At 40.6% G+C, this 26903-nt stretch overlaps 1 protein-coding gene across 1 annotated transcript; it reads right to left on the reverse strand.

The window, feature by feature from the left end:
• Positions 1-436: 436 nt before the first annotated feature.
• On the reverse strand, positions 437-23324 carry CD274 (CD274 molecule). Its single transcript, XM_043565156.1, has 7 exons — positions 23236-23324; positions 18576-18631; positions 17356-17697; positions 8808-9095; positions 6549-6659; positions 4795-4854; positions 437-3354 (listed from the first exon to the last, which is right to left on the reverse strand). The coding sequence occupies exons 2-7, from the start codon at positions 18625-18627 to the stop codon at positions 3332-3334; spliced, it is 876 nt and encodes a 291-aa protein (XP_043421091.1). The 5' UTR covers positions 18628-18631; positions 23236-23324; the 3' UTR covers positions 437-3331.
• Positions 23325-26903: the final 3579 nt, after the last annotated feature.

Here is a 26903-nt window from a genome sequence, read left to right on the forward strand (position 1 = left end):
GGCTTAAACTCACAAACCTTGAGATCATGACCTGAGCCAAGATAAAGAGTCTCAGAAGCTTAACCCACTGAGCCACCCAGGCGCCCCTCCTCATAGTTGTCTTGAGGACCACTCCCTCCCTCTCATCCTCCCTCCTCTCCTCCCTCCCTCAGATCTTCAGTTTGTGTGACACAACTTTGACTCTTTTCTTGGTATTGTCCTAAAAGAAGCTATCGAGTAAGAGAGAATGAAAACTTTCAATACATCCTTTTTAAATAAATAATTCTCTTGATCGATTTCATCACACAGAACTCAAGAGTATGCAACATAAATGGCAGCTATGAAAAAAATTACTAGGAAGGTAGCTGCAGATATTCTAAGCAACTTTTCCCACCAGGATATTAAACTGGACGTGGTTTTATAAAACCTAGAAAACAAGAAAATGGACAGGCTGGTGCACCGAGGAACAAAATAAATATTTTATTAAATTAATGCAGGTGTAAATAATGACAATTAAAACGCAGAACTAAGTATCATCTCTGCCTATGTCTTTTACAGTGAAACACAAGACAAAGATATAAAGTGCCTTACAAATCTAACACCACAAGAAGGCATTAACACTTAGGAATGGAGTGAACAGACTGTCCTCCAACTCAGCCAGAACCCTCTCGTGTACCTCACACAGAGGATACAGTCACGCAAACAACGGATGCTGTACAAACGAACGTGTACAAAAAGAGAACAGAAGGAGTTCTGTTCTGTTGGAGATTCTGTTTCTTCAGCCTTGACATGTGGCAAAGCAAAGGTTTTCCTTGTTGATAACACAGGTAGATGGCGAAGACAGAAGGAATACGCTGGGGCCTCCAGAGAGCGCATGTAAATTCAAAGTTTTGAAAAGCAATATCTTGGATCTGTGTAGTGATGAGAACTGGTAGGACTCAACGGTTCAGGCACAGCTCATGGGCCTTTTGTAGCACAGGTGAGAGTCAAAGTACACTACTGGAATTTCAAAAAAACAAAAACAAAACAAAAAACAAAACACAATAAAACCCACTCATGTAGTTTTGCAACTGCAACATCAAAGTCTAGTTTATACTCAAGAGAAAACAGAGAGGAAAAAACAAGTTCCACACATGATTCGGTGGTAGAGAATTAGTATTAAAGTCAGCCCTTAGGACTAGGTTGACCCAGTGTACCCTGGAGAACCCAAGGGTTTCACTTTGAGAAACACAACATAAACCAAATCCAAACTCAGTCACAGAGCACTCAACAAATGCTGTTGTCTAAATGTGGATGAAGTAATATTTAGGATGTACTAAGTCTTAGAAAAGATACTAACAGGCTATGGAAGAGATGATCTAGAAGCAAAGAAGACATGACGCCCGGCCTCTGGGAAGTTCACATTGGTTCCAGCCGCTACATGAGGAATAATATATTCAATAAAAATAGCAAAGTGCACAGCAAGTGAATAGTGTGTTACCACTTATGTGAAAAAGAGAAAGAAATAAAAGACATACTTTTCATACATATTTCTACATATATTCAGAGATGGTCTTTAGAAGACCACATAAATAAAAGGCAGGGATGGTTGCTTCTGCAAAGGAAAACTCGACGGCGAGAATGGAATGAAGACTTTTTAATGTCTTCTCTTAGATCTGAATTCTGAATCACGGAAAGATATGAATTCAAAATTCAACAGCACTTAAGTAAAAAGAAAGAACTGCTAAAAATAATACCAACACGATATATATCGACATCAGACTGCAGGGCAAAGGTAAGTAAATCAGAGGTAAATACAATGAGAGAAAAGGGATTCAAGAGTTATCATCCACAATTTTTAAAAATGCTGACTTCTCCTCATAAACTAAAATCACTTGGATTATGAAAATGTATTTTCAGCTTCTGAGGAACACACTGACTGGCATCCCTCCTTTGGGCAGCTTTTCCAGACTCTCCACACCGTCGCGGTCCTCCGGTACCTTATACTATGACACTGCACTAAGTTGTAATAATATATTCTCTGACCCATCACTCCTCGATGCCACGAGCTCCTTGAGGAGAGCTACTTTGTCCTCTTCAGTCACGGCCCGGCAAAGTGCTGGACGTGCAAGGGCACTTCCTAAATGTCTCTGCTGAATGAATGAAGTGCTTAAAGCAAAACACAGCCCTCAACTGTCTTCTAAAAGGCCAGTGAGTGACAGCTGCGGAAACCTCAGGTGTGATATTTACTGGCTCGGGCCAGTTACTTTATCCCTTCTCTCCCTCCACCATGAAATGGGGGTAGCAACGGTGCCTAGCACAATACAGTTGTCACAAGCATTACGTGACATTGTGTGTGAGGATGCCACATGGCTGTAACGCTGAGAGGTAAAATGGAACAGACACTGCAGTAACATACCTCACCTTAAGGTGTGAGAGTAAGAGTTTTCAAGTCAACCAAAGTACTGGGGGGCTAAATAAGGTAATATCCTATACAAACCATCAGTCCGTTCTCTATGCTTCCTACGTCCTGGTAGCTGTGGTGGATACCAAGCACTTTATAAATACTACACGCCTTGGGGCACCTGGGTGGCTCAGTCAGTTAAGTGTCCAACTTCGGCTCAGGTCATGACCTCATGGTTCATGGGTTCCAGCCCTGAGATGCGTTCTGTGCTGACAGCTCGGAGCCTGGAGCCCGCTTCGGATTCTGTGTCTCCCCCTCTCTCTGCCCCACCCCTGCTCACCCACTGTCTCTCTCTCTCTCTCTCAAAAATAAAGAAACATTACCAAAAAATTTAAAAACATTACACATCTTATTGAACACACCCAAGTCACTAAGCAGTTTAGTTCCGTGGCAAAATTTTAACTTCCACCATAGTATTCCTTCAAAAGAAATCACTCACAACCACACTCACATGACAAGACTCCACACACTCAAAATAAATAGAAATAACATACTTAAATATTGCTGCAACACTGGGGCTCTCAATAACACAGACGACAAATAGAGATGCTGGTGAAGCCAACGGGCACTTCTGTAGGAACTGACCACTAAATCAGGGAATCTCAACTTGTTTTCCTAGGATGAGCGATGGACAACTTGGAAGTGTCCTCTCTCTTTCTCAGGTGCCCGTAAGTCTGAGGCCCCAGTCATGCTGAGGCCCCAGGGTTTCCTGGCAGGTGACCCCTGCTTACTCCTTGCTTTGTTCTCCTCTTCTCTCCTGGCTTCTACTTTTCAGTGCTTGGGCCTCTCACATCCGACATCATCTGCAGTTCGCCTGGCCCTCCGCATTCCTCTGGTCATGCTTACCCCGACGAGCCCAAACCACAGGCTGAGAATCCCTGCTTTAAGATCAGGAATTTCAATGCTGGATTACGTCTCCTCAAATTGTAGATCTGGAAAGTGATCGTGAGAAACATAACTCATGGTTGCTAGATGATATAATAAATTTGCAGTAAGAGAAAGAGGCAAATTATGTTTATGTCCAGTTACCTCTGCAGTATAAAGGGTGATCAACCATCTGGTTTGCCTAGGTTTGTTCTAGTTTTAAAACTGAGAGTCCATGTCCTGAAAAACCCCTTAATTCTGGGCAAATTGAGAGAGATGGCTGGTCACCCTAAGATGCTCCAAATGTTCACTAGTTTTACAAAACAATTGAGTGGGATGGACAGCATAATGAGACCTGCCTGGGCTTATCCAAACTAATTAGATTCCTTTAAATTTGGGCTTGTCATGAAGTTTCATTTCTATCTGAATTAGAAAGAATTAGAGGGGTGCCTAGGTGCTCAGACAGTTAAGCATTAGACTTTGGCTCAGGTCATGATCTCGTGATTCATGGGTTCGAGTTCTGCATCGGGATCTGTGGTAACAGCTCAGAGCCTGGAGCCTGCTTTGGATTCTCTGTCTCCCTCTCTCTGCCCCTCCTCCACTCGCACTCTGTCTGTGTCTCTCTCCCTCTCAAAAATAAACATTAAAAAAATTTTTTTAAGAAAGAATGAGAAATCTTAATATAACCTTCTTCTTAGTTCAGGGGTGCCTGGGTGGCTCAGTTGGTTAAGCTTCCAACTCTTGATTCTGGCTCAGGTCATGATCTCAAGGTTCATGAGTTTGAGCCTGGGCTCTGGGCTATAGTGTGGAGCCTGCTAGGATTCTCTCTCTCTCTCTCTCTCTCTCAAAATAAATAAAATAAACTTACAAAAAAAATAAACCTTTCTTCTTAGTTCAATCAGCTGGGTGAGGTCTTTCTACCTTTTGTCAATGCAGACATTTGTGGTGAAATGAATGTTAGTGGACAGGTTAAGAGTAAGGATCAATGGTCAGGCTAGCGGGCTCCAAAGCCTGATTTTTGTCAGGTATGTGTTCTTGGGCAATTTACATGATTTTCTTAACCCTATGTTTTCTCTACTATAAAATGGGGAATATTCCAGTATTTATCTCTTTGATTTTGTGGGGGAGAGATTAAATAAGGAACTGCCTATGCAGTTAACACAGTGACTGCTACTCAAGTTCTCTATCATCTATCCATCTGTCATCCATCCATGTAACTCAACTTGGTCCTCTTTTGCAGGGAGGTGTTAGGATCCAGAGCAATAAAAATTCAGCAAAGAGAAGTTACGTCCTCCTGCCATCCCCAAAGCTGTGGACCAGGGCTGTTCCTCAGTCTCCTGGCAGACAGTGAGAGGAGGCCCCTTATCGCAGGTGGAGGTAAGGAGGAGCCCGTTGCTCTAACAGCCAGCATTCTTTACAGTGAGGGGAGATTATAGCTGATGGCTTTCTTCTTGTTAACTTTTTGTTTCTTTTTCCTTCAGCTTCCTCACCCCTGCTAATATTCTTACCATTTTGTTTCTTTGAGTTCATATCTGTGGTGTCACATTTTTCCACATCCATCGTTCGTACTTCAAAAAAAAAAAAAAAGGAAACAACAAATCATATTTATCCCCATATAACATAACTCTACATCCCATGCAGTGACTCAAGTTTAAATTCCAGGTTCTTAGGAAACATTTTTAATCCGCTAGGAAATCTGGTAGACTTCCACATTTATTCCATGGGTTCCAACCCCTGAGGTCAATTCAACAGTTTAGGGCATATTCTTTTGCTGCTAGATTTCTTTCTTTTTTTTTTAAGTTTGTTTGTTTGTTTGTTTAGTTGTCATCTCTATGCCCAGTGTGAGGCTCAAACTCACAGCACTGAGATCAAAAGTCATATTCTCTCCTGACTGAGCCAGCCAGGTGCCCTGCTCCGAGATTTTTTTTTAGGAGTATATACTTTTATTCTCCATCCTTCCCTCAGAGATGGACCATATTCCAAGGTACTTTATTATACACTAGTTTTCTAGTCATTCCTAATGCCAAAAATTATTCTTCATGGGGAAATATTCAAAATGCAAGGTGGCAATAGTCACTTCCTTGGACAAATCAACTCCATTTCAGGGTCATCATATCATTGAAACTTCATCCTTACATTTTGGCTCATTGTCTCAGTTCTGTTAAATACGTATTCTTTAGAAACAGCTGACCTCCACTCAATTACACCACTTTCCCGTATCCACTCACCCTATTAAGGGGTTGTGGGGAATTTCTCAACCACCATTGGAATTCCCTTCCATCCTCCACTTCCCTATTTGACCTCAGATAATTCTACACACAGATCATCATTGGATCCCCTGGTATACTTCTCAAAGTATTGGGGAAACGTCTACTTTGAATCATCTTAAAATGGGAGGAAATTATTTGAATAGATTCAATTTCCTGGATTTTAATTGTTCCCATGGGCAAATAGAGAAACACATGCAAATTATTTCAAAAACTATATAGCACCCTCAGCCAGAAATCTTATAAAATACACTATGGTAGGAGTATCACAGCTCTACAGGAAAAACTATCTTTATTCCTTAGGGTGCCCAGAAACCAACTCAATACAGCAGTACAACTAATGCAAGACTTAAATTCAACCAAAACCGACAGGTATTTTAGCTTTTCCTCTCCTACTCTAAGTCTGTGGTTATTTGCATGATGGAAAGAAATTGTATGATGCGTGGTCTTCTTCGCCCTGTGTACACACCCATTCTCCCGCCCTCACCCCCATACACACGCTCTTCACCCAGCAATCCTACTCGGCCTCACTGCCATCTCTACTCAACAGTGGAATGTCTTTGGGACACGCTGCAAAGGCAAATCAGGTTTCCCTGCAGCCGTGATCCAACTGTCACCCCCTTGGAAATGCTACTTCAAGGGCTCACGGCCATCCTCAATGTAAGCAATGGTGCAGAACAGCGAAAGGAGCAGGACTGGAGTAACGCATGACACACAGGTTCACACGCTAGCACAGCTAAGACCTACTTTGCATAACTGAAAGCTGGACTTAGAAGTGAACGCTAATAGAAAGGCAGCATTTTATAAGTCATTGTTTCCTAGTGGGGCCACCACTGACATTTGGGGCGGGAGGGCCCCCTGCTACATGGGACTATCCTGCACATTACACAAGACTTAGCAGCCCCGGCTCTGCCTATAAGAGCCACTGTGACAACAACAGCCCCCCATACGCTTGCCCATATGCCCGGTGGGCACCACTGCAATAAAAGATATACCATCTTGTTTCTTCAGACAGAAAGTGACAGCCGGGACCACGACAAGAAACAACAGGATGGCTCCCAGAATCATGAAGTGAGTCCTCTCATTTGCTGGAACCAGAAATGGTTCTGAAAAACAAAAGAGAAAGAGAAACTAAAGATAACATTTTGACGGGAAGGGGTGGAGAGAATAATTATCCTTGAAGTTTAATTCAGATTAGCTTGAGGTGGCCAAAAGTGCCAGGCCAGCGAGTGGCCGGAACAGCGAGATGCCTTCGACATGAGAATGGGAACAGCATGGAAAAGAGAAAGAAGCCCAGGCTTTGGACAGACGGGCCTGGAGTTCAATTCTGCTGCCACTCCCTAGCTTTGAGGTCTCAGGCAAATCCTTTAACCTGCTCACAAAATGGAAATGATAATAAATTTATTGCGAGGCTAGCGTTTGTGAAGTGCTCACCACAGCAGCTCAGTACCACCTGGGAGCCTCATTATTCTCCTCGCATTCTTTAATGCAGAAGCCAATGGCTTGCTGTACGTGGTGGAGATGGGACATGAAGGCCACCTGGTCCTGGCAGAGAGCTCCTGCCTCCCCGTACATGTGGCCGCCACTAAAGGCCATTTCAGGCTACCTTTTGTTTCTCAGTTTGAACATCTCGGGCCATCCAATCACTGGTACCTGTCACCAATCTGTCTGGGGTTCCGTGCAGGAGGAAAAGGGGTTCCCTCAGCACATGATGCTCAGATACTGCTAATTCCCATCTCCTAACCATTAGTCATGATCCCTGACGGCCTAATTCAAGCTTTAAAACCACACAGTGGTCAACCTTTAAGAGCTTACAGTTTACAACCTGTTTATATCTATTTTATTTCAATCTCAAAGTAAGTTGAGTCAGGCATGTAAGATATTAAAATAAAATCACAGGTTATAGATGAGGAAACAAACACCAGCAATTAGGCGAGTTACTGTAAGCCTTCCCACAAATAAGCTGTTATAAAACAACTTTTAAATGGCAGGAGCCCATGAGAGCAGCCCCTACCAAAGTGACTCATAACCCAGTAAGAGCATCTCTTTAAGTTTCTAAACTTTTTTTGCTCTTCATTCATAGGACCAATCCGGTATTGATTACCTTTTCCTATTGTTTGAACTTTCCACCTAATTTCTTAGTTTTTTTTTTTTAAGTTTATTTATTTACTTTGAGAGAGAGAGAGAGAGAGAGAGAGAGAGCGAGCGTGCAAACTGGGGAAGGCAGGGTAGAGAAAGGGAGAGAGAATCCCAAGGAGGCTCCACAATACCAGTGCAGAGCCCAAGTGGGGCTCGAACTTACAAATCATGAGGTCATGACCTGAGCCAAAACCAAGAGTCAGACGCTTAACCGACTGAGCCACCCAGGCACCCCTCTTAGTTGTTTTTTCTTAAGTAACTGAAGCTTTACTGATAACATCTAGTAGAAGAGGGGGCGTTGAGAAGTGCTTCTCAGAACACCTCTGGGGTTACGTTAACCTCGTACTCTCCTGTCTCTCTCTAAAGGTCTGAGCCTCTCACCAGACTCTGTATCCCACCTTACCCACTTCTGTAGGGTAGTAAGGAAAACAATAACGGAGTCTGTGCAGGCAAGAGTCTCAAATCCCTCTCACGCACTGTAGCTTATTTACCCCTAGGATGACCCTGCCTGACAGGTTATTGATGTAGAGGGAGCGTGACACATGCAGAAATTGAGTCTCTTATGTCTTACGTGCTCAGCAGACTGCTTTGAGTTGGAATGTCATAGACTATATCTGGGGTTGGGGGACAGATGGGGAGAAATGACCTGTACCATTTAGAATAGGATAGATTTCCATTTGCTTGCTACCAGAGAAACCCTGGAAAGAGAGGAGCAGCTCTGATGTGCTCAGATCTGGACTCCTGAAACCCTGCCTGTGTTGAGTCTTCCTTTCAGATACTCCCCCAGACCCCCTCAGCCACAAGAGCATTTCCTACATGGAATGGGGTTGCCTTATCTGTTTAACTTTTCCTTTTCCTGGAGAGCCTGAATGGTGTCTTACTTTTCTATGAACCCCTGATAACTGGAACATAGGGCGTATTCAATAATATTTGCTGAATGCTTATTAAATAGCAATAGGACTCAGATGAGTGGAGGTGAGGAAGCATTTTTTAAATATAGTGTAATACATGCATTCATCTATTTAACACATGAATGCCTACAGTGAACACGCATCGTGCTAGAGGCCAGGGGACAGCAGTAGGCACATTTTAGTTGAGACATTTCAGAATATTACCTGGGATGACCAACTCAGCAGTACTGTTTCCCTCGGGATTTGATCTTTGAAGAAAAGTGCAGTAGAAAATCTCGTTAGCCGTTGTGTTGATTCTCAGCGTGCTGGTCACATTGAAAAGCTTTGTCTCCATATTGGAAACAGAGATGATGGTTTTGCCATTCAGGACTTCATGGGCACTGTTTGTCCAGATGACTTCAGCGGTCGGGTAACCCTCAGCCTGACACATTAGTTCATGTTCAGAGGTGACAGGATCCACAGAAATTCTTTGGTTGATTTTTCGATATGGGGCTAGGTCATGAGCAAAAAGAAGGCAGGGCTTTTATTTAGGACAAAACTATGTATGTAGCTTGGTGCTGTCTACATTAGAAAAAGTATCAATTCTGGCTGGTTCTCAGAGAAATAAGCTTAATGTTCAGACGTCTCAGCAGTGGGGAACCCCTGTTAGTTCTGTTTCAACTCTTTTTTAAAATTTTTTTAACATTTATTTATTTTTGAGAGAGAGACAGAGAGACAGAGTGTGAGTGGGGGAAGGGCAGAGAGAGAGGGAGACTCAGGATGTGAAGCAGGCTCCAGGCTCCGAGCTGTCAGCACAGAGCCCAATACGGGGTTTGAACCCATGAACTGTGAGACCGTGACCTGAGCTGGAGTTGCATGTTTAATCGACTGAGCCACCCAGGCACCCCTCCTTCAACTCTTCTATTCACAACTGGGCTAAGTTTGAACTTACAGGAACAACTACCTTGCCATAAAAATCATATTGCTTTTATTTAGACTTCAAGTAAATGTACAGATGAATTTAAAGAGAAATGTCTTCCTGAAACCAATAGTCTTTCTATCCAAATATAAAGTATGTCTGTCCATTTACTCAAGTCTTTGTATGTTTCTCAGGAAAGCTTTATAATTTTTACAAAGGGCCAAACCATTTCTTCTTAAATTTATTCCTGGATATTTTCTTTTTGTTGCCATAAATCTATCTTCATAACATTGAACCTCTTCAGCTGGCCAGCACAGTTTTCTTAGACTTTAATAAACAGAAAATCTGATTTTCTTGTGCCACTCACTTTTTTTTTTTTTTACTATTTTTCTTCTTTTTTCTAAATATACTTTATTGTCAAGTTAGCTAACATACAGTGTATACAATGTGCTCTTGGCTTTGGAAGTAGATTCCCATGATTCATTGCTTACATACAACACCCAGTGCTCATCCCAACAAGTGCCCTCCTCAATGCCTGTCACCCATTTCCCCTCCCCCTTCCCCCATCGACCCTCAATTTGTTCTCTGTATTTAAGAGTCTCTTATGGTTTGCTTCCCTCTGTTTGAAACTATTTTTCCCCCTTCCCTTCCCCCATGGTCCTCTATTAAGTTTCTCAAATTCCACATATGAGTGAAAACATATGATATCTGTCTTTCTCTACCTGATTTATTTCACTTAGCATAATATTCACTTTTTCAACTGTAGGTCAAGGATCAGAAATTAGGTATGAAAAAGAGCATGATATCATTATAAAAACTGCTATGTGTTCCTGATAATACTTTTTAAAGGTTAAATTTATTTTTGATACTAAAGTAGTTTCAGATTTACAGAGAGATTTACACCAAAGATAGTGCAGAGTCCCTACATACCTATCACCCAGTTCCCCCACTGCTGACATCTTACAGTACATTTGTCATAACTAAGGAGCCAATGTTAGTACATTACTATTAACTAAACTTCACACTTTGTTATATTTAACTAGTTTTTCCCTACGGTCCTTTTTCTATTCTAGGATCTCATCCAGAATTCCATATTATGGTACTTACTTTTTTGAACATTTTTATGCTATTCTTTATTTATTTTATTTATTTTTAAAATCTATTTATTTGAGAGAGAGAGAGAGAGAGAGAGAGAGAGACAGAGACAGAGAGAGAGACAGAGAGAGAGAGAAAGGGAGAATCCCAAGCAGGCTCTGCACTGTCAGCACAGAGCCCCACATGGGGCTCAAACTCACGAACCATGAGATCATGTCCTGAGCCGAAACCAAGAGTTATATGCCTTAACTGACTAAGCTACCCAGGCGCCACTATGCTGGCTATTTTAATAAATCATTTAAATAATTATTACACTCAAGATATAAAGTTTAAATTTTAGATCATCGATTAAAATTTAGCTCATCAGTTTAGGACCCTTTTAGGATTAAGATACCATGTGTACTGACTATTCTAGTAGATTGTTTAGTCTATTTACATCACCTAAGACCTTTATTCATGTTTTTTCATTACAAGCATGGTAACGAGCCATTATTATGCTGGTAATCTTTATTTTACTTCTAATGCTTCAGTGAAATCACTAGCGGTTCACCCAGAGCCTTAACTTTCCATTCCTTTACTAAAGGCCTAACAATGGCTTTATAAGATATATTCACAGAAATTTGATACAAAACAACCAGAAACAAAACTGAAATAATGATGTGATGTTTTTGTGCTCTTAATGAAACCACAAATAGAAACACTGTAAATCAACATAATGACAATTTCAAAACACTTAAAGAATGGTTCTCATGAGTACTTGGGTCCTCAACATGGTATTTGTTATGTTCAAGAATTCTTTAAGAAAAATAAATCCACTAGGGCACCTGGGTGGCTCGGTTCTTGATTTTTGGCTTGGGTCATGATTTCAGGGTCATGAGACTGAGTCCCACGTCAAGCTCCACATTGGGCGTGGAGTCTGCTTAACATGGTCTCTCTCCCTCTACCCCATACACTGCTCTTGCATGCGCTCTCTCTCTCTCTCTCAAAATAATAAATAAATCAATCAATCCACTGATTATATACCTCCTGCAATAATATTACTGTAACAGGTTCTAGTTCACATAGCACAGAGCTTGATCTCTGGACAATTTCAGTTTCAAGAGTAAAATCACAGATAATGGTAAAGGATTAGAGGTAAAAAGTTTGCTTTTTTACTCTTCTATTATAATTTTTAATTGAATAATAAAGGAGAATGTTGCTTCATGCTAAGAAAATGTATAAATGTGGTATACCTCTAAGTGCCCAATAAATGAGTGCATTGGTTCTACTCATGGTTAGATATCCACGGTATCAGTCTCTAAAGTAGGGCACATGTATTTGGGTATAAGAAGAAAATATGAGAACTTCCACTTATACATATTTTTATCATAATAATTAAGAAATAATCTAAGCTTAAAGCTTTGCTAATTGATACTGGGGCTTGCTTCATATGCCACATGAGGGTCATATGGGAAGAGGGAGGTTTTACAACACCAAAGGGAGAATAGTGACTCATTTTGGGCTTATTATAGATTATCTAATTTTAAGTAGACTGAACCTGCTTACAAAATGAACGACTAATTAAAAGTTTCTCTGCAGAGAAACTGAAGATGGAAGATAATACTAAGAATTCAAGCACAAACCACAAGGAAGTGGCAGGAATGACACTTTATGAAGTTAAAACAGTAAATGCCTAATTGGACCTGACAAGGTGATGGTTTGAAAAACCTAAAGACTGTAGATAATGCTGCTATAAATACTGGGATACACGTATACCTTTGAATTAGTATTTTTGTATCCTTTGGGTAAATACCTAGTAGTGCAATTGCTGGAGCATAGGGTAGTTCTATTTTTAACTTTTTGAGGAACCTCCATACGGTTTCCTACAATAGCCAAATTATGGAAATAGCCCATATGTCTATCGAGTGATGAATGGGTAAAGAAGATATGGCATATATATACACACAACACACTACACACACACACACACACACACACACACACACACGAGAAAATTACTCAACCATAAAAAAAATAATGAAATATTGCCATTTTCAATGACATGGATGGAGCTAGAGAGTATTATGCTAAGTGAAACAAGATGGTCAAAGACAAATACCATGATTTCACTGGTATGTGGGATTTAAGAAACAAAAAAAATGAGCATAAAGAAAAGGAGAGAAGCAAACCAAGAAACAGACTCTTAACCTATAGAGAACACACTGATGGTTACCAGAGGGGACGTGAGGGGAGGTGGGTGGAGGGATGGGTGAAATAGGTGATGGGGATTAAGGAGGGCACTTGTTGTGATGAGCACCTAATGTTGGATGTTAAGTGTTGAATCACTAAATTGTACACCTGAAACTGAAAAAAACCCTCAAGATCGTCAAGACCATCTGTTAACAATGAACTTCACCTTGAAGTATTAGCTAATGATAGTGAATCATCATAATTAGTGAGGCATTAAAAATATGGTATGTGAAATTTTTATTCCATCCTTTAAAATTTTCCATTTTTGTACATATTTTTAATGTTTGTTTTTGAGAGAGAGGCAGAAAGAATGTGAGCAGGGGAAGGGCAGAGAGAGGAAGACACAGAATCTGAAGCAGGCTCCAGGCTCCCAGCTGTCAGCACAGAGCCCTAGGTGGGGCTCAAACCCACGAACCCTGAGATCATGACCTGAGCTGAAGTTGGATGCTTAACCGACTGAGCCACCCCAGAGTCCCCTATTTTTGTACATTTATGGAATGCACAATGCAGTAGGTTGAACCATATGAAATTAGCAATGTTCAACTTCTTATACCTTTTAAAAAAGTCAATTTCTTATGCTATATCCTTTATATTAGCACAAGTACATCCTTTATAACTACACACACATATTAACTAATCTACTTTATTGATGGGGTAGGTTATCAAAAACATTTACAGACTACTGGTTTACTAGATATAGAGCACACATGTGCTAATCCAGTGGTCATATCAAGACCAAGAAAAGTTCACAGTAGTTTTGAAGTCAATATACAATTCCATATATACCCTGGAGGGATAAATACAAGGGGTAAAACCTGGTCATTAAGGACAGAGACTTAAGAGCTAGATTACCTGAGTTCAGAACCTGGCTTTACCACCTAATAGCTGAACTTGGGTAAATTACTTAATTTCTTTAGACCTCAGTTTCTTAAAAATATTTTTTTCAATGTTTTATTTACTTTTGACACGGACAGAGACAGACTGCAAGCAGGGGAGAGGCAGAGACAGAGACAGAGGGAGACACAGGATTCAAAGCAGCCTCCAGGTTCCGAGCTGTCAGCACAGAGCCTGACGCAGGGCTCGAACCCACGAACCGTGAGATCATGACCTGAGCCGAAGTCAGACGCTTAACCAACTGAGCCCCCCAAGTGCCCTAGAGCTCGGTTTCTTTATTCATAAAATGAGAATCACACCATACCCATCACTGAATCCAAGATGGCATCTATTGAAAGACACACTTAGATTGCAGAGATAGTCGAATATGAAAACATGCATCCTCCTACCCCATGATGGACCTCCTACCCCATAGAGTCATTTGAGGATTAAGTGAGTTAAATAGGAAAAGTGCTTAGGACAGGGCCTGGGATGCAATAGCTACTACATGCGTGTCAGTTACTACTAGGACAGCTACTAGAGCTGCTGCCGCTCCTCTCCTTACTACCTCTATTTAAGTGTCCTCAGACAGTCTTCTTCAGAAAGTACTGACAATTCCTCATGAACAGACTCAGAAATAAATTTTCACATATTCAAACTTGTTCATGTTTCAAAAAGGTTAGGCTTATCCTATTTGAGGAAGTACTTCATTCATTCATTCAATAAATATATTTTTTATGTTCTTTTCATGTTTGTTTATTTATTTTGAGAGAGAGAGAGAGAGAATACAAATGAATGTGTGCATGCACAAGAGAGCCAGGCAGGGCCAGAGAGAGGCAGAGAGAACCTCAAGCAGGCTCCATGCTATTAGCACAGAGCCCACCGTGGGGTTCGATCTCATGAACCATGAGATCGTGACCTGAGATGAAATCAAGAGTCAGATGCTTAACAAACTAAGCCACCCAGGCACCCAATTCAACAAATATTGTGTGTGTGTGTGTGTTCTTGTCACGCTCTTCTTGTATGTCAAGTCCTAGGGATAAAACAGTGATTAAACAAACCAAAATCTCTGCCTTTGTGCGAAGTATATTCAAGAAAGAGGAGAGAGATAACAAACAGAACAGGCACATTTATATGATGTGTTAGATGGGGATAAGTATGTTCTGTGATACATTAGATGGGGAGGAACACTACAGAGAACACCTAAATGGGGATGGCTGGTGAATCTGGGGGGAGAAATGGGGTTGGTGGGGAATGACAACATGAATCCTTGGTTTGTATGAACAAATGAGCTTTATCAGGGTAACTATATAATAATTGAGTTAATCTAAAACTAAACTTACACATTTCAGTTTTGAAATGCTTCCCCTTTAAAACCCCAGGGTGAGTAAACTTTCTGTGGGAAAGCTGCTGTTAACTCAGGTCGACAGTGATGGGGAGAGGAACCTGACAGCATTACTGTGAAATCATTTGCATATGGAGATGACTCAGGAATTCTAACCTGCTTGAGTTGTGAAGCTCATGAAAGAGGACATTTCCACGAACAATTCTGCCTCAGTGCATGTGAAGCTTGGTGGCTGGCTTGCTCTCAAGTGTAGTTCAACTCAACACCCAAGACCACTGTGTATAGATGACAAGAGGGATGGGACTAGGGTGCCAAATTTAGTAATTTATAATACAAAATGGAATGGTCAAAACAAATCAGGGTGCCTGGGTGGCTCAGTCAATTGAGCATCCGACTCTTGATTTCAGTTCAGGTCATGATCTCACAGTTCGTGGGATTAAGCCCTGTGTTGGGCTCTGTGCTGACAGCATGGAACCTGTTTGGGATTCTTTCTCTCTCTCAAAAATAAGTAAATAAACTTTAAAAAACAAAAATAAACCAGACCCTCAAACCTGGATGTTCATCTGCTTTGTTCCATTAGGAACCCCTCCTTGGAAAAACCATCAAGGCTATAAGGTTTTCTATTATGTTGAACCATAGCAAAGGAAGTCACAGATCAACAAGGGACATTACAGAGCCCAGAGGACCTAAAAGAACACTTACACTCGCTATAGGACAACTGTTCCACTCTCTGCATACCCCCTAATGGCTGATGAGAGACCCTCTTTTCTGGAAGCAGAAATTTATACCCTATACTTCCTTTTACCTGACCACAGGGTTTTGCTCTTTTTCTCTAACCCAGATCCAGCCATGCTGGCCATTCATGGGGCTAAGTCTTAATAATTTCTTCAAAGCCATGAAACAGTTAGTGCCTGATATTTGCTGACAGACTGAAGGAAAGTTGAAAATCCCAACCTGGGATCTCACCAGCTTGCTGTTCTGGGGAAGTATATGGTAAAATATAATGAAAATTAGATCTACTTCCCAAGACAAGTGACATCTTCTTGACAACATTAGTACTAATTGATCCAGAATCAGAAACTCAGTAATGTGCCATAAAATAGATGCATTTCTCCGAATTCCTACAAAATTTTGAGTTTATAATGATCAGTTATCTCTTTATGATAAATATAAACTTTTTCTACTTATAAAATTGATCTTCCAATGGAAGGTGGGTAAACCAGGAATGGAAAGAGCAAGGAGGGTAATGATTAGATTCTGGTCACATACTAAAAGATCATCATGTAAACAAAAAAGGCAGGCAGATAATCTCAAAACTATGACTAGAGAGAACAGATTTCAGCTTAGTATCAGATAATAATTTCAATAAGCCTGTGGACAGGATGTTGCTGTGGAAAGCATGTGAGCAAAAGATCCCTTAGGGGAGATTTCTGTTCTTTGGGAGTTTGGATTAGTTTCTCTTAGATGGGATCCTTTCATGTTTCAATTCTGTGAATCTAAACAGTGAAAGCAGTAGGGGTCAAGTAAGGTGTTGAAGGTGTTTTCCTTTTCTTAGCTAGTGGCAATGCAAAACTTTGAACCTAAGTGACCTGATGATGTATCTATGGGTCAGTACCCAGGAATTTGATATTCACAGTTCCTCTGCAACACTCCAAGATAACAGTGGTACATATTTTCAAGATGAATATATGCCCAATGAGCCTAGTTTACACTGTCTCTGAAGAATAGTTTCCTTTGTATTTGGTAGGATTATTTTTTGCCTACATAGACTGACTTTAAGTCTTTCTGAATGTAAACCTTATAGTGGGGTTTGTTTTTAACATATTAATTGGGACTTGACACAGAGAGGCATAAAGGAAGGAAAATGACGGCAGACTTCATAAAATTTTAAGAAATTATAGTGGAATAAAAAAATTCCTGGAGAGACACACGAACAGTGGTTGCCATCTTTGTGTGCCATGGAAAATGGCAGTGAATGGAGGAAGGGCACTTTTGTAATTCATTTTACTCCCCTCCATAGTATCTGAATTATTTGCAAATACATATATTACTTTCACAATAATAAAAAAGTAAATACTAGAAATTTATATTTAGGAGAACTGAAAAAGGGTGCTGCCATGTTTGGCTCTAGATTCCTGGGGGTTGCTGAATAGCAAGTGTTCCCATAATGCTCCCTGATGAGTGTGTGAAGGAATGAATGAACAGACTGACACCGTGGATATCGAGGTCCACTTGCAAGAAGGAAATGTTCCCAGCACCAGGATACGGTTTTCATCAAGACTGGGCCCTCTTCACCTGGGGACTACTCTTACCATGAACTTTCAAAGTAATCCGCTTATAGTCAGCACCGCCATAGCCAATCAAGCAGCAGTAAACCCCGGCATCCTCCAGGGTCACGTTTGTGATCTGAAGCGCGGCCTTCCCCAGGAAGAGCTGGTCCTTCAACAGCTTGGCCCTCTGACTGTAGCTTCTGTGCTGAACTTTCAGGTCTTCCTTCCCTTGCACAAACTGAATGATTTTCTTATCCTCCATTTCCCAGTAGACGATCAGTGAAACCAGGTCTAATTGTTCTTCTACGGGGAATCTGCACTCCATTGTCACATTGCTGCCGTACTCTACCACATACAGGTCCTTGGACACTGTGATCGTAAACGCTGAAGAGAAAGATGATCAGTCTTCAGAAGATGGGAAACTCCTCAAAAAATTTGCAGACTGACGCAGGGTTTACAAACACTTTATCTGGTCACTTATGTGATCGTTATGTTCAAGGACTTACTTCCCTAAAATACATACTTTATCTAGTGGCTTTGGAGCACACTTTGGAACCCTAAATCTCATCCATGAGTCAGAATAGTAAAATCCACTAAACAAGCTGCTGTCCCCAAATCATAAATGTATATTACTGTAGAAATATGACATGGTGATGGTGTACTTATAACCAGGAAGACTTGGTTTCATACAGATACCCCCATAATATCCTTTGGTTGGATACCTATTTACCTTCTAGACAGTCTGAATGATAGATTCCAACAGTCCTCTTTTCTTACTGTCCTAAACTCTTGACCAGCTGTCCAGCCAGAGGTACATGGGTATGGAGATTTAGGGAGGGTCTCAGGAGGATGCCAGTACTGTGTTACCCTGGCACTTTCAACGTATACTATAATTCTTCTGTAGAATATACTCACTGGGAAAAGCAGGTTGCAGAGGAAGGTGGATATAATGATCCTGTTCTTGTTTAAAATAAATGAATAAAAGTACATACACAGACCATTTCCCCAGATATTTTCAGGAATTATCCCTGGGAAATGGATAATGGGTAATAGACAAATAGCTAATGGATAAGTTTTCTTTCTTTCAGTTTGACCATATTCCCTGTATCTTTGGCCAATGAAATGGGTTTATGAAATAAAGAAAGAAAAACAGAATGTTCTCTAAAAAAAAAATGACATCCATTTAAAATAATTATTTTAGTTTTTAACTTATGATAAAATATTTCAAATATAGAACCTAATGAAACGATCTGGTGTCTTACCTTTCAGCAAATGACAGTAGGCCATGAATGCAAAGACACTAAATATCCTCATTTTTCTGGAGTGACCGAATTATGGAAAACACAAAAAGAAAAATGCTTTATTCAATGATGACAGGTCTTGGCAGTTCTCACTGAAATAGTCTTCTGATAACCAGACAATGCCTGATTCATAAATGTGGAAGTGCAATAGGGAATTTAGTTTAATACCTTTACTTAATATCACAGTCATATAAAGCAAAATGGAAAAAAGTTACTATGGTGAGAATCTTTATTTATTATTATTTTTTTGTTTCAGAAGTTGAATTCAGTGATTCATCACTTACATATGACGCCCAGTGCTCATCCCAACAAGTGCCCTCCTTAATGCCCATTACCCATTTAGCCCATCCCCCCACCCAACATCCCTCCAGCAGCCCTGTTTGTTCTCTGTGTTTAAGAGTTTCTTATGGTTTGTCCCATTCTCTCTTTTTATCTTATTTTTCCTTCCCTTCCCAGAATCTTTACATGTAATTACAAGGTCTGAAAATAACTTATACTAGAACTCAAAAGACGCCAAGGAGAAAATATTACACTAAACCCTCTCAACTATTTCATGTTTTTTCTGCAGTGGAACATATCTGGAAATCCAAACCTGCCCTGTGAAAAATTTCAAAGGAGAGTCTGACTTCCACACCTCCCACCTTTTAACTCTTTTTTTCCCCCTCCATGGCACCTGAATATTTTCATCCTACCCTTAACTACTCAAGCCTTCCATATAACTATCCCAACCACGCCACTTCTCTCCCAGGGGCCATCCTTCTAAATCTCCTCTTCTGTCCTTCACTTATTCCAAATTATAAATCCTATTCTCTCAATAAAATTGGTTCTACAAGTAGCAGGAGTGAGAAGGAGAAACAGTAGGCTCCAACCAATTCATACTAAGATGTTAATGACTCACAGTCACTCTTTCTATTCTTTATTAACACATTCTCCCTCTTGTATTATACATGTATTTACGCACTTTGAGAAGTCAGTTTTCCCTCTTAAGGTCTCTTTGACCTCTTGTATACATACAAAAACTCACAACTGATCAATTAATCTATGCTACACATATATAAGACAGAAGATTTAGGCTAATACACAAATAGCTCCTAAAAATCAAAAAGAAAACTACATACAACTCAACAGAAAATGAGCAAAAAGTTCTAGCATACAGGTCAGAGAATAAGAAGTACAAATGACATATACACACAGGAAAGAATGTTTAATCTCAACAGTTTTTAAAAAAGTATAAGTTTACATTAGGTACTATTTTTCACTTATCAACCTAGCCAAAATTATAAAGACTCCTAATATTTAGTGTTTGTAAGAAATGGACAAATGGGTTTTCTCACTAATGGTAGGAATGTGAAGTTATACAACCTTTTTGGGATGGCAATTTGGTAATGCCCATTAAAATTTTAAATGTATATATGACATATGAGCTCTCACCTCCTCTCCTAGAAATATATCCTACAAGAACACCTACATAAACAATACATGTTAACTGATGATACTACTAACACTAGCCCCAAACTGGGGAATACTCCAGAAAGCCTAAAGGGTTAAATAAATTTTGTTATAGTCATACAATGTAATACCATTAAGGATAGAATTGTAGTGACTTTGCAAAGCTGTAGAACATAATTTGCAGAGCAGTATATGTAGCAGAAATCTACTGTAGTGAAAACAAAGAAAAATCTGTGTGTGTGTGTGTGTGTGTGTGTGTGTGTGTGTGTGTGTGTGTATTTAGACATAGGAAATACCCAGAAAAATCCATACCAACATGCTGATGGTGATTATCTCTAGGAGTGAAATCAAAGGGATGATAAGCAGGTTTTCACCTTTTTATAATTTTTAAAAGAAAGAATGGGAGAAAAAGAAAAAAAAAGTAGATGATCTTACTAGTGATTTCTTTGGTGTTTCTGTGTGCACATTTTCAAATAAATGGATATGTTTCCCTTTATTTATCAGAAAAACATAAAAATGAATTTAGTGAAGCATTTCATCCTGCCAACCTGCAGAATGTTTGTGAGGCAGAGTAGCAGAAGGGACAGAACCTTGGAACCTCAAGCATCAGAGTTGAGGGAGAATAAAGATATTTATTTTCCTGTTTTTTTTTATTCATTATTAGAATAATATAAACACATTGAAGAAAATGAGAAAAGAAGGGAAAGATCACCCACTATTCCATTACTTTAACCTGGGAAACAATTGCTAATGCCAGGACGTATTTTTGGTGTCCAAGTGCAGTGGGGTGGGGGAGAGGATTGCTGGTCTCCAAGAATGCTGTCTTTGAGCATCCCACAAAGCACAGGACAGCCACCACAGCAGAGCAGTGTCTAGGCCAAGCTGTCAACAGTGCTAAGACTGAGAAACCATTATGAGCATTCTAGCAAATATTTTACCTCTAGTCCTTTCCCCTATGAATTTTTTTAAAAACAATTATAACCTTATCCTACATTTAACACTCATTTTTTTTCATTTAGTATTACAATACAAACATTTTCCATTTTACTGAATGATATTCCTAAGTATCTTACTGTTTCCATAATGGTTACTTCCCCTATAGTTAGGCATAAGATTGTTTAAAAATATCATACATATTTGTGTATACAGCAAATATCTGGGAAGTGCCTACTGTGTGCTCAGCCCCATGCTAGGTCCTAGGATAGACTTTCTCCAAGTGGAATTGTTGATCGAGGACAAAGAACATTCTGGGACACCTGGCTGGCTCAGTCGGTTAAGTGTCCAACTTCTGATTTTGACTCAAGTCATTATCTCATCGTTCATGAGTTTGAACCCCACATCAGGCTCTGCACTGATGGTGTGGAGCCTGCCTGGGGTTCCCTCTAGAACATCAGGGCAGCTGGTCTAAGAGAACACTGACATCTTCCTCAAGTAAGAAACTATGATGGTATATCTGGATTCCCCAACAAGAGCATTCAAAGAGCAAGGAAATTTGAACTAGGAAAGAAATGATGGTTCATTCTGGATGGGGAAGCAGGTTTGTGCCTGGGGAACTCAGTATAATCCTTTGGAACTGATGCTACCCCCTCCATCTCCCAAGGGTAGCCAGGGTAGGAGGAAAAGATGGAAAAGAATTCAAGCTTCCTTTCTCAATAAGTAGGAGTAAGCAGTGTCTTGATATCTGTTTGTTTTAGAGTTTCCTTTGACTTTTACCTGATGTAAATGAACTATAATTTGATTTTCAAAAAAAAATTTTTTCCTAGAGTTTGACAATGTAACTCCAAAATGAAAATCCACCCCATCAATAGATCAAGAGAGTTGACCTATTAAACCCAGCTAAACCCTGTGCCCAACTCCCTTCCCTCGGTCACCCTGAGACCCTCTTCTATGATTCCCAGGTGACTTCAAATCCCAGCAGTACTTCTGGGGCTTCCTGTAAGACTACACTCTAACTACTGTCCTGTAACCTCTGCCTACTCTCTTCCACCGAAAAAGGCTAATTTTTTCTTTAGACTATCATAGTCCTTAAAAACTGCTGGCAACTTCAATGGAAAGTGGCACTATCCTGAAGGTGATTTTTCAATTTGCCTCAAAAAGTGGCTCAGTGGATTGAGCCTCTGACTCTTGATTTCGGCTCAGATCATGCTTTCATGGTTGGTGGAAATCGAGACACATGTCAGGCTTTGCGCTAATGGTGCGGAGCCTGCTTGGGATTCTCTCTCTCTGCCCCTACTCCACCCCCCAAATAAAATAAACATTAAAAACATTAAAAACTTAAAAAAAGGGCTTTACAATATTCAGGCTCTTTGCCTAAGTAGTTAAGCTTACAAGAGTTTGCCTGAAGGAAATAATCAACAATATCCCAGAGATTTACATACAAAGATGTTCACTGAATGGCTAAGATACTTAAAACACTGCAAATAATCTTTATGTCCAGAATGGGATATTAATTTTGCCTGGTTACCCAGTAACATGGAATGCAGCCAGTAAAAAAACTGTATCTACATGTACACACACATATACATACACATATATACACATACATACTGTGAGTATGTGTGGGTAAATATATATCATTTTAGAAGACTGTTTAATCCACAGAAAATCATACAAGGTATTTCTTAGATGCAAACAAGGTGAAACAATGTGTTATAAGACAAAGGCCATGATCAATGTGTCCAAAGGCTCCATCTGGAGCCTGCAGGTCTCCTGCAGGTCCTCAGCGCAGGCAGCGCGAAGAACTCCTATTGAGGTTTCCTGGATCTTACAGTAGGAGGGGATCCTTAGGAGATGCTGCAGGTGTACGACGTACTCAGAGAGCAGCTGAGGATGGACGAGGACCCAGGTGTCCGACCTCCAGCCTAGGAATTTCCCCCTAGACTCTGCTACCTAAGTCAGGCCCATATTCAGGAACGCGCGGAAACTTATACTTACAAAACTGACATGAAGCAAAACTGAATCCCACCTGGCGAAAGGCCAAACGTTTTAGCTTTTCCTATTAACCTATGCAGCTGATCTGCTCTATTGCCCCATCCAACCAGCAACGCTTTCCCTCGTCCGCCTCCCCTCTCCATTCCAAAGGTCCACAGAGCATTTTTTAAAGCGCCAACCCCAACCGGGACAGCCAGCGAATCCCGCGGTGGGCACCCCATGAGGGAAGGACGCTCCCTACCTGCCGGCGGGGAGACTGGCGGCGCCTCCGCACGCGGTGGCCCCGGAGCTGCTGCAGCAGCAGGTGGCGCGGGTTCTCGCGCTAATGAGCTGGCGGGGGGCGGGGCGGGGCGGGGCGGGGCTCCGCCCCACCCGGCCGCAGCCCCGCCCCTGAGACCCCGGCGCGCCCTTCGTCCTTGATCCGTTCTCTAGGCTGGGCTCCTAGTGGGGAGTTAGCGGTTGCGTTCTAGGAGAAAAAGTAGAAACCGAAAGCGAAAATAGAGGCCCGGGTTCTTGTAAATCAGCTGTTAAAGAGAAAAGCTTCCGCATTAAAGCAATCTAATAATTCCGACCTATTCTTTTAAAACAGAGGTTGAAAAAATAAAACAAAGGTTGAAAACAAACTGACGTCTGAGCTGATTACAAAGACTTCAGACGGCTTTTATTTTAGGAATCCAGACACCTGACGTTCTGCCCACCAGGTTCCCCCACCCCCCAACCCCCACAGTCTTCCGATAAAAACTTTTCACAAGATGGTACATCTTGTCGTAGCTGGATGTAATTCCACAATACATACGAAGTAAAATGGCAAGCCCATATGGCTTTGGTTTTTATTCTAGAAAGTACGGGTGTGTGTAATAGGAAATATACTTTTAATACGTGAATTTTGAGGACTTCCTCAAAGTTCCTCGACATAATGAAACTTAGGTTGCTTTGACATGAAAAGAACTTCCCATCACCGGTTACATCTTTTAAGAATGCTCTCGATCCCTGCTGTCTTGCCATCCTTGGGGGTTCAGGTTAGGTTAGCACATTCTAGGCGAAGATAAGGAAAACCCTCCAGACCCATGGAGGAGACTAGCTAAAAACCATGTGAGTCACACAGAGGGTGATGGCATAATTTACTTAAGCGTTCCCCATTGCTGGACTTGTAGGTGCTTCCCTCTCTTCCTCCTTCCTTCTTCCCTCCCTTCTGGTCTCTGTCTCCCTCTCTTTGTAATTTTAAATTGGTAACCTGAACTCTTCATTGTTTTGACTTTCCTGCTTATTTATTTCAACTGCAATTCAAAATACTGCATAACGGATGAATATCCAGATGCCCATTGCCTTGGTTATGGCATTTGCTTCCCAAGTAAGACTTCACATTCTCAAGAGTATCACGTTTTTATTCTTTAACCTAGAAAAATACTGAGGATGATACTGCCTTAAAAATCTGGTAGAGAGTGTGAAATTCTCTTTAGCCTCAATCAAATTGTAAATATACTTGGAGATTCAGCTGAGACGCTCCCTCTTTCAAATCTCTTTTTGAGGCCACATAGTGGAATACGGCAGTATTATCCCAACTTTGTCTGATATTTTCTATTTTATCTTTCATTTTTCTAAAAATGAGAGTTAAGACCCAGGACACAAGATTTCATGACCTGTGAGTGTGGTCAGGACTATTGTGTGAGGAAAAAAAGAAAGAAAAAAACTGTCTCTAGAGCCACCTGCTGCTAACTAGCTAAGTTATCCTGAGCAACCAATTCACTGAGTAGTAGTGAGGATTAAGTAATATCCTCTTAGATGGCCTCTATGATCTATGAATAATTTTTCAAACTGAGAGGAGGGGGGAGGGAGGGTATTTGGTTTATTGTTTGCTTTACTAAGGTGATGTCCAGGATCTACATAATGATCAACAGAGAAGGCAGAGAGTGAATGGAATCTGCCTTTCTCTGAACTCAGTGATGGGAATGGAAAGTATTTACTCAGATTGCTGCTCAGTGATTTACATATTAGTAATTTGATGATTGCTGATCTTATTCATCTTCCCCACCTGTTTTCACCCTTCAGCCATTGATTTCCCATACAGCTTATCAAGGTTCTTAATGAAGTTTTTGGTACCTTCTGGAGATATTAAAAAACAAACAAACAAAAAAACCAGGATGTGTTTAGAAAAAAGGAGAATTTATCACTTCAAAAAATATATGAGAGTCTGTATGTTACTATACTGGAATTAAAATTAAAAAACGTAAAAATATACATGGGAATCAAAACAATCCTGACTTTGTGATTTGGGTAAAGTAGACGGAGAAGTGCTGAGACAGGAGGAGACCAGTGAGAAGCCGAAGGTGTGGAATGAGACATCCAGATCATCTTCAGTATTGCCATATCCTTTCTCGCTGCTCTTACTCTATTCATTTTTAGAGGAAAAAACTCATCATTGCCAACGTGCCATTTCTCAGTGTGTTTCTAAGGTTGACTCGCATCACAGTTGACTTGGCGTAGGTGTTTAAATACAGAATCCAGGTCTCTGCTGAATCCAGTTCTCCTGGGGCTGGTCTGGACATGCACATTTCAACACCATCCCTGGGTGGTTCATGTGCACACTAAAGTTTTGAAAACTGATGGTATAATGTTTAAGGAAAAACTGAACCAAGAGTTCTTTGCAAGTGCAGACGTAGCACCCTTTCCTGTAATTTGGTTAACAAGTATCAGTACCACCCTTCACTCTAGTTCTGCCTATCCCACTTCCACATTTGCCCTTAAAACGAGAGAGATGATCTTTGTTCTGTTCTTAAAAGGAGGATAGACTGTAGGTTCTGAACAACTGGGCTTGAAGTGCCATTAGCAATTTCCTGGTGAAGGAGCAATTTCCAGTAAACTTTCTTGGTCATCACAAACAGGATAAAATAAAGAGACTTTAAGAATATCAACAACCTGCTTGGTTTGCATTGAAAGTTTACAAATGCATTTTATTACTAGATAGAGAGAATATCCAAATGTGTCTCCACGTTCTATTTTTGATTGTGTGCAACTGTAAACCGCTGCCCTGTGTTATGCCCATCTCTCTCTCTGTGTCCCTATCCGCCACCTCTGCCTTCTGTTGGCTTCCTCCTTCATCATCTGTTCATAATCTGTACATCTGTGCCAAACAGATTTCATAGATAACACTTTGCCCTAGTCACACAAGTGTTTAAAATACAGGAGGAATTCACACACGGGGACGGTCAGAGAGAAGCAGCTGTCATCTCCTGACACCCATGTTCAGATGCTTCTCTCACTTTACACTGTATTTGTCTCCTTCCTCCCTGTCCTCAGCTGGGGATGGGCTGGCCAATTGAAGAGTTCTATCTAGCCTTCAAAGGGGAGCTCCCATGCTGTGGGCACTTGAAAACAAAGATGAGATCTCCAACAATGTCCCCTGTCCTCAGGAATTAATAAACCCACAGAAATACTTATGACTTGAATCAATGCTGTGGGACTTTGGGACTCTATGGGAAATAACTTAGTTCTAAGGTATCTCAATAAATGAAGGCCACTAAAAGTAAAGTTTACAAGTGGGAGATACCCTTTTAGAAGATACTAGAAAATATTCTTTATTGATTTAATATCCTAGACTAAAAATTACGTAAGTGAATGTTATACAAGTCAAACAGTCCCCTCTGAGTCATTTCACTTGATTTAAGGGCATGATTTAGTTCCAGTGTCTCTTGTAGAATTGCCTCCAGAAGTATTATCTTATACTCACACTGAGATTTAAACCAAGAACTATGTGAGTTCTCAATACCTAAAAGTCTTCAAAGCCTCTCCTTTGAAGGAAATAACTGATTTTTCTTCTCTGGTCTGAATAAGTGCTTATTCAAAGGTTATAGTCACATCCAAGTCACAGGATTGAGAACCTACTTAATCTGCCACTCCTGACTGCAGACT

Source organism: Prionailurus bengalensis, chromosome D4, assembly GCF_016509475.1.
Source record: "Prionailurus bengalensis isolate Pbe53 chromosome D4, Fcat_Pben_1.1_paternal_pri, whole genome shotgun sequence".
NCBI lineage: Eukaryota > Metazoa > Chordata > Mammalia > Carnivora > Felidae > Prionailurus > Prionailurus bengalensis.